The following is an 8,555-nucleotide window of genomic DNA, read 5'->3' as shown; positions in this document are numbered from 1 at the left end:
TTTCATGAAATATTAATTTTAAAAAACACACATATATATATATATATATATATATATGAGACTACGTTTCTTGCTAAAAAAAAATCAGTTTCTACATTGTTTCCCCTCAAAATTTTGTATTTTATTCACTAAATCAGCGACATTTTTTATGACAGAAAAACATTTAGTTGAGAATCGGACATAAACCCAGAAATCTCTGCTTTGCTGCCCTCTGTCGGTAGCCTTGTAATAATGTCTGATAGAGCCGGCAGGCATCTTTAGTAATTCGCTTATACTAACACGAGAGGGCGCCAAAGGTATATTTTATTTAAATACTTCCTTTGGCGCCCTCTCGTGTTCATATAAGCGAATTACCAAAGATGCCTGCCGGCTCTATCAGACATTATTACAAGACAGCCGACAGAGGGCAGCAAAGCAGAGATTTCTGGCTTTATGTCAGATTCTCTACGAAATGTTTTTCTGTCATACAAAAATGTTGCTGATTTAGTTAAGACTACCAACAGAGGACAGCAAAGCAAAGATTCCTGGGTGTTGTTCGGATTTAGCCCGAGGCAGTTTTAGCGTATCGTCTCGTCATTTTACAGTATCTCTGATACTGTATCCGGTCACCTTTTGTAGATCCGGACCCCTTTTAAAGATCTCCGGGCTGAAGAGATATCAGTTTCGTTTCGTTGCACAGAAGTGTACCGAATATCAACCAATCCCGACTTCTGCAGATCGAGACAGATCATTGAACCTGCTACAGGTTTTGCGCAATGTGAGACTTTCGTAAACAAGGAGGACAGGAGTGCATTTTCAGCATAGTTTTGTTTTCACGTATTTCATTCGAATATATGATCTTTTCCGTCTGTAGGATCTTTAAATAGGTACCTAATTGGACGTGAGTATATTTTTTATTTCCGTGACCAAAACTATTATTATGGAGTTACCCAGCCAGCTACTTTTGAAAGTAATAGCTTAGTTTTTTGTCTCAGAGTTCTAGAGTTCGAATGTCAATTTGTGTTTCTTCTGCTGCTAGAGTCTAAACTTAGATTAAAACCCTCTGCTGAAATTGTGCTTATGGGACGTAATAAGAAAGAGGAAGATTCTCGTTACAGATCGCAGAACCCTGCTTTAGCACAATGGCGTCCAGTGCTCCGGTGGTCAACGGGGACCTTTCTGGTGATGCCCAAAGTACACCTGTTCGGTGTCTGGTCACACCGGAAGAAACAATCGAACAAATGAAACTTCTCATCAAAGAGAATACGGACCTGAAAGGTGAGATCCCACATCCATGTAGCCCAACCACGGGCTTACCATGCATGTACTATTTAAAATGCTATCATCTCCCTATATGTACTTTAAACACAATGGCCACATTTACAGTACGTTTACCATATGTTTACAATGTATACACATTTACGTTTGGAGGTATATGTATTGACTTAATAACAAGGAAACTTGCTCAGAAACTGAAAGTAAAATTGACTCATTTGTTTGCATTTGTATGTTTGCATTTCTTTCACAGAGAGCAATTTTACTCTCAAAATAGTTTGTCCATTGGTCATTACACTCTGGAGAAACAGGCATTGTGAAAAGATTAAGCTCTACTGACAATAATTCATTACTCTACTGGCAGTAAATATATTTATTATAATAATTTAGATTTCCTATTTTTGACCTTTGTCTGTTTTTAATGCCTTTTTTCGTAAGCCGTATTACATTTTCAGGTTTATGTTTTTTATTAAATGGATTTCATCAGTTCAATCATTTGAATTGTCAGGAGTTTTTACAAAATTTTCTGATAAGCTCAGTGGAACATTTAACTGTAGCCTGATGAATGAAGGAACTACTGTTGATGTGTACAGCAAGGTGGATAATCGGGATTGTGGGAACTACAACCCCCATGAACCTTTGCAATGGAGCTCCCTCCAAAGCTGAGTGCTTGAAAACTGGCATGTTGTACACATTTAAGTGCTTATCGTGTTGTGTGTTTTGGTTGCTTGGTCCCTCAGAAACCCTGCAGCAGACCAACAGCAGCATGAAGGAGAAGTTTGAGGAGCTTTCAGTGTGGAAGGAGAGACAGACGGGAGTGATAGAATTCCTTGAACGGAAACTGGAGGAGGCTAAAGAAAACATTAGCAACCTCACTAGGGAAAACTTGGAACTGCAGAGGCTGAAGAAGTCTGACGGAGGGACCCAGGTGAGCTCACTGTTACTGCAGCCTGACATTCAGATATTGATACATTCAGATATTGATTGATTTATTGATTGTGTCTGTCACAGGATGAGGCCAGAAGAAGAGAGGTAGACACGCTGAACACTGTGAGTGTTGTGGAGGAGTCTGCGTGTCTTTTGACCTGCGGCAGCCATCGGTCAGAGACCGGCTCGGGTGGATGCTGTGTTTGACCTCCGACCTGTCGTCTCTCTCCCTGACCGTGGGCAGGTACAGGTGGAGAAGCTGAGCAGGGAGCTGCAGCAGGTGCGTTCTGATCTGGAGATAGCAGAGAGCATCAACAAGACCCTGACTGACAGGTGCGTGGAGGAGAGAGAAACGTTTTTTGGAGAGGGATAAACCTGTCGCAGGTGTAGAATGCGGGAGGATGGAACCTGTCGCAGGTGTAGCAGCTCTGTTTCTCTGTGCAGCTGTAGAGCGATGGAGCAGGAGAAGCTGCAGCAGGGGAAGCAGAAGCAGGAGAAGCAGCTGCAGGAGAAGCTGCAGCAGGCGCTGCAGGAGAAGCAGAAGCAGGAGAAGCAGCTGCAGGAGAAGCTGCAGCAGGCGCTGCAGGAGAAGCTGCAACAGGAGAAGCAGCTGCAGGAGCTGCAGGAGAAGCAGAAGCAGGAGCTGCAGGAGAAGCAGAAGCAGGAGAAGCAGCTGCAGGAGAAGCTGCAGCAGGCGCTGCAGCAGCAGGAGCTGCAGTCCCAGAGGGTGGAGGAGCTGCAGTACGTTGCCTCCTCAGAAAGCTCCAATCAGAGATGAGCATTAGGCAGCGCGCAGACCTCCTCTGTGGTCACGCTGTGGGGCCGGTTACTCCAGCTGGACGTCCGGCAGGTCGTATGGTTTCGGCCCACGCAGGGTTGAGCTCTCAGCTCATCCGGCAGGTCGTATGGTTTCGGCCCACGCAGGGTTGGGCTGTTTGAGCTCTCAGCTCATCCGGCAGGTCGTATGGTTTCGGCCCGCGCAGGGTTGGGCTCTCAGCTCATACGGCAGGTCGTATGGTTCCGGCCCACGCAGGGTTGGGCTGTCTGAGCTCTCAGCTCATCCGGCAGGTCGTATGGTTTCGGCCCACGCAGGGTTGGGCTCTCAGCTCATACGGCAGGTCGTATGGTTTCGGCCCACGCAGGGTTGAGCTCTCAGCTCATACGGCAGGTCGTATGGTTTCGGCCCACGCAGGGTTGGGCTCTCAGCTCATACGGCAGGTCGTATGGTTCCGGCCCACGCAGGGTTGGGCTGTCTGAGCTCTCAGCTCATCCGGCAGGTCGTATGGTTTCGGCCCACGCAGGGTTGGGCTCTCAGCTCATACGGCAGGTCGTATGGTTTCGGCCCACGCAGGGTTGAGCTCTCAGCTCATACGGCAGGTCGTATGGTTTCGGCCCACGCAGGGTTGAGCTCTCAGCTCATACGGCAGGTCGTATGGTTTCGGCCCACGCAGGGTTGGGCTCTCAGCTCATACGGCAGGTCGTATGGTTTCGGCCCACGCAGGGTTGGGCTGTCTGAGCTCTCAGCTCATACGGCAGGTCGTATGGTTCCGGCCCACGCAGGGTTGGGCTGTCTGAGCTCTCAGCTCATACGGCTGGTCGTATGGTTCCGGCCCACGCAGGGTTGAGCTCTCAGCTCATACGGCAGGTCGTATGGTTCCGGCCCACGCAGGGTTGGGCTGTCTGAGCTCTCAGCTCATACGGCTGGTCGTATGGTTCCGGCCCACGCAGGGTTGAGCTCTCAGCTCATACGGCAGGTCGTATGGTTTCGGCCCACGCAGGGTTGAGCTCTCAGCTCATACGGCAGGTCGTATGGTTTCGGCCCACGCAGGGTTGGGCTCTCAGCTCATACGGCAGGTCGTATGGTTTCGGCCCACGCAGGGTTGGGCTGTCTGAGCTCTCAGCTCATACGGCAGGTCGTATGGTTCCGGCCCACGCAGGGTTGGGCTGTCTGAGCTCTCAGCTCATACGGCTGGTCGTATGGTTCCGGCCCACGCAGGGTTGAGCTCTCAGCTCATACGGCAGGTCGTATGGTTCCGGCCCACGCAGGGTTGGGCTGTCTGAGCTCTCAGCTCATACGGCTGGTCGTATGGTTCCGGCCCACGCAGGGTTGAGCTCTCAGCTCATACGGCAGGTCGTATGGTTCCGGCCCACGCAGGGTTGGGCTGTCTGAGCTCTCAGCTCATCCGGCAGGTCATATGGTTTCGGCCCACGCAGGGTTGGGCTGTTTGAGCTCTCAGCTCATACGGCAGGTCGTATGGTTTCGGCCCACGCAGGGTTGGGTTGTTTGAGCTCTCAGCTCATACGGCAGGTCATATGGTTTCGGCCCACGCAGGGTTGGGCTGTTTGAGCTCTCAGCTCATACGGCAGGTCATATGGTTTCGGCCCACGCAGGGTTGGGCTGTTTGAGCTCTCAGCTCATACGGCAGGTCGTGTGGTTTCGGCCCACGCAGGGTTGAGCTCTCAGCTCATACGGCAGGTCGTATGGTTTCGGCCTACGCAGGGTTGGGTTGTTTGAGGTCTCAGCTTGCTTAGAGCACGTCTCTGGCATTGCAGACGCTAACAGCTCCAGCCTAAGATTTAATGCCTGTGGTGCTTCTCAGAGTACTTTTATGGGACGTGATTAATGTCAACGGATCAAGCAGCAGTAGTATTGTATCCCAGCAACGCGCACAGCCTATCAACATTTGCATGACAGAATGTAGCTACATGAAGGCGCATTGTCTGCGCTGGACTCCGCTGCGTCTAGTCATCTTTTCAGGTGGTGGCACGTGGTGTAAATACTGAGCACAACGTGGGACCCGGCTAAGACCGACTTAACAGTTAAGAACACCTTTCTTTACGTCCAGCTGGTGTAGCCAGACCCGGAGGAGCAGTCAATGGCCCAGGGTAGCGCTGGTGGAGTGTGATGAAGCTCATCTCGCTTGCTGTGTTCGTATGAAATGAAATGAAGATGGCAGATTATGCTGAATGAGTTGTCTTGTACGTGCACAGGAAGAGTCTGGCGCAGCTGCAAGAGGCCTACACCCAGCTGTCTGACGAGAACTGCAGGATGAAGGAGGAAGTGAAGAGAGGAGAGGTGGCCACTTCAGTCTGCACCTCACTGCCTGTTCTGCCCGCTTCATAGAGTGCATTTTTGCCACTGATCTGAGGAGAGACTAGCTCAGTCTGCGCTGGGAGTAAAATGACTATTTACATTTCTCATGTCCTTACCCATGGTTCCTTGCAGAAACTGTCACCTTTTGAAGGTGATGTCTTGTCAGTGACAACTGGAAAACTGCAGAGCACAGGTAGCACAGTGTGTAAAGTTAATAAATAATTGGCAAGCTAGTCTGCATGCTAGTCTATAATTAAAATCTTAAATGTTTCTCTTTGCTGGAAAAATGTCTTGGTTCTTTATGTGATTTAGGACAGGCTCTTTCAGATGTTCTCACAGTGACATCATCGCTGTGCAGGCAGGAAGGAGGAGAGTAATTCTAACTGCCTCCTGTCACTCCAGTTTTTAGTGCAACATAGTGTTGATCAGTGTTGCTGGCATGGCTGGGATCTATTCTGCCATTTTCTGAAAAATTCTACCTGTTACCGGAGCAGCTGGAGAGTGTGCCTAGTCTGTCCCATTCTGTGCGTGTAGATCCCCCTCCTGAACTTTGACCTCCGACCCTGTCTGCAGATCTCCAAGGAGGCAGTGAATGTGCTCCAGACCAGGCTGGAGGCGGCTGAGAAAGCCCTGGCTGACAAGCAAGTGAAGATGGATGGGATGAAGCAGGAGATCTTCAGGAAGGAGAAGGAGCTGGAGACAATCCCAGTGTTCCAAACACAGGTAAAAAAAATTAAAAAAAGAAATCCCACAATGCACCATTTTGTGGTGCAATGTCAATTGACGAATGAAGTTGCATGAGATGACCTTAATGGAGAGGGCAGGGGAATTACAGGTGAGGTTACCTGTCCTTGGCAGGCTGAGGTGTACTTGTTGGACTTCAACGCGGAGAGGGCGGCCAGAGAGAAGATTCACGAGGAGAAAGAGCACCTGTGTTACGAGCTGGAGGCCCTGAAACAGCAGAACCGCTGCCTGCAGGAGGAGCTCGACGGTCTGGCCAGGTATGCACCTGTGGGCCTCATCCCAAACAGCACACCTGCCCTCTGCATTCCGTCAGAGGAATGCGCTCCGCCCGGCAGCCACCGGAATCTCCCTTCAGCCGAAACGTAGGAAAGGAAACGTCGGTCTGAGACAGAGAGAATCATTAGTATATACCAGAGTCAACACCACCAACCAGGCTTATTATTCAGGTGGAAAAGAGTCTTCTCTGAAAAGAGTTTTATTTATTTATAAAAAGAGAGGGACTAACTGTCACTGATCAGCTCAGTTTCTGTTTAGTACTGAAACCCTAAAGAAGCTCCACCAATCACAGAGTATGTTGGTTAAGAAGAAACTGAACATCCTTGATTGTGATTGGTGGATACTTTCTGGCTTAAGTTTGAGGAAGCCTTCTTTGTTAAAGGGACTGGAGCCTCTTGATCAGTTTGTTGTTACCAGATCAGTTGTACCTGGTGGAGAGCTCCCCTCTAGACGCTGACATCATCAGAAATGTGACATATTACGGTCCCTGGCTCCTCCCAGGAAGGCGAAAGGTCAGAATGCCACAGCAGTGATGTCACCAGCATGAGAGTGGGAGTAGCATAAGTGTAGCAACTTCATCACTGAGGAGACACACAGAGTCTCAGACGGCCCTCTAATTACCCATAATGCTTCCTGCTATTCCAGACAGTCCGTGACCGCGATCCAGGGTCGCCATCGGCCGCTACAAGGGGCCGGCCCTGCGGGTGGCGCTGCAGCGCACGACCAGCAGGGGGCCAGAGGTAGGAGTCTCATGGTCACATGACTTCAGACCGCTGTGTGGATGAGGCATCCTCTATGTCTGTTAGTGGAGTCTGGAGCACAGGCAGCATTCCTGTCAGTCTGTCTGTGACATTAAGAAAGCTCAGGTCTAATGGTGGAGTCTAGTGGCTAAACTGTATGAGTTGTGTTTAATAATGGTCCTAACGTAGTGTATTAGAATTATTATGCCATTATTAGTGAGGGATAGAGCTTATCTCACTGGTGGTAATGGTACAGGTGACAGCTAGCCAATGAGAGACGCTGTGTCAGTAGATGGTAGTGAGGATCAGATGACAGCTAGCCAATGAGACGCTGTGTAAGTCGATAGTGATGAGGATAAGATGACAGCTAGCCAATGAGATGCTGTATGTGTCCTTGCCTTTTTGCAGATGTGGTGAACATCCCAGAGCACACCTGTCCCAAATGTAACTTAGCAACGCCTGACCTCGACAGCCTCCAGATTCACATCATGGACTGCATCAACTGACAGGTTGCCATGGTGCCCTGGACACCATGGCAACCTGTCGATCATACCACACACTGACATCAAAAACCATAACCAATATAATGCTACCGTCTGCTAGCACAGCAAAGACCGTCTGCTAGCACAGCAAAGAACTCGTTTTTCCCATGAATTATCCTTCCTCTATCTCTGCAGTAAAGGCTTTTTAAAAGGTACTGGATTTGTTTGAATAATTTTATCAATGATTTATTTTATGTATTTTCTCCAGTGGAAAACTGGTTTTGAAATCAATTAATCAACAAAAGCCATCATGGCCATTCATGGTTATTTTTATTATTATGATTGCGTTCTATGCATCTGAATGTATGTAATGTATCACAATTACCGTTTTCACTGTGATGAAGTCTAAAGACTGCCAATGTCAGATTTCTTATAGACACTACTGTGGCCTAAAATGTCTTAAAATGAGTGTAAATGAATGTACTCAACCCCTCTGCTAACTGATTATCTGAGTAACACTCTGTGTTCTCTGCCTCCTGGGTGAAGAGTTGAGCTAATTAGCAAATCCAGGTGACTGGATCAAAGTAGTGAGGAAGACTTCTACTTTCTGAGCCTGGATTTTCCCCCTCTGACTTTCTGATACAGTCATGTGATGTGACAAGTGGTTTTATTCTTTTTGTATGGATACATATGTGTCAGAACCATTTATCTTGTTATCAGATTAATCATTAATATATGTCTGTGATTGATAATTACTGGTACCTCAACATAAAAGCGTAAGCTTGTTGTCATTTTGCAAATTGAACTGCTCTCTGGTGTAGAATATAAATGTATCTCTTGAATTTAACTGCAGCCATTACGTTACATCACATTTATTTGGCAGACGCTTTTATCCAAAGCGACGTACAATAAGTGCTTACCAGCCTTCTACCAAAGACTAATAAAGTTTTAAGACAAAATCTCCTATCACATGTGTTATCAGGAATCCTGTACTATGTTCAAATAATTCAAATATTGGTCAGTCTCCACAGCTGGACT

The 8,555-nt window shown here is 48.1% G+C and overlaps 1 protein-coding gene across 2 annotated transcripts; it reads left to right on the top strand.

The window, feature by feature from the left end:
- The first annotated feature begins 424 nt into the window (after nucleotides 1-424).
- LOC118218809 (optineurin-like) lies at nucleotides 425-8,483 on the top strand. Of its 2 annotated transcripts, XM_035401505.1 has the most exons (12): nucleotides 425-880; nucleotides 1,098-1,257; nucleotides 1,995-2,182; nucleotides 2,266-2,304; nucleotides 2,426-2,514; nucleotides 2,626-2,922; nucleotides 5,173-5,257; nucleotides 5,849-5,998; nucleotides 6,134-6,276; nucleotides 6,941-7,035; nucleotides 7,444-7,537; nucleotides 7,575-8,483. In XM_035401505.1, the coding sequence occupies exons 2-12, from the start codon at nucleotides 1,122-1,124 to the stop codon at nucleotides 7,636-7,638; spliced, it is 1,380 nt and encodes a 459-aa protein (XP_035257396.1). In that variant the 5' UTR covers nucleotides 425-880; nucleotides 1,098-1,121; the 3' UTR covers nucleotides 7,639-8,483. The 2 variants fall into 2 exon arrangements, with proteins under 2 accessions (XP_035257396.1, XP_035257397.1); XM_035401506.1 differs by having other exon boundaries at nucleotides 1,986-2,182; nucleotides 7,444-8,483.
- The last annotated feature ends 72 nt before the right edge of the window (nucleotides 8,484-8,555 follow it).

Source organism: Anguilla anguilla, chromosome 19 (genome assembly GCF_013347855.1).
Source record: "Anguilla anguilla isolate fAngAng1 chromosome 19, fAngAng1.pri, whole genome shotgun sequence".
Taxonomy (NCBI): domain Eukaryota; kingdom Metazoa; phylum Chordata; class Actinopteri; order Anguilliformes; family Anguillidae; genus Anguilla; species Anguilla anguilla.
This window is presented reverse-complemented; position numbering and strand designations above follow the sequence as displayed.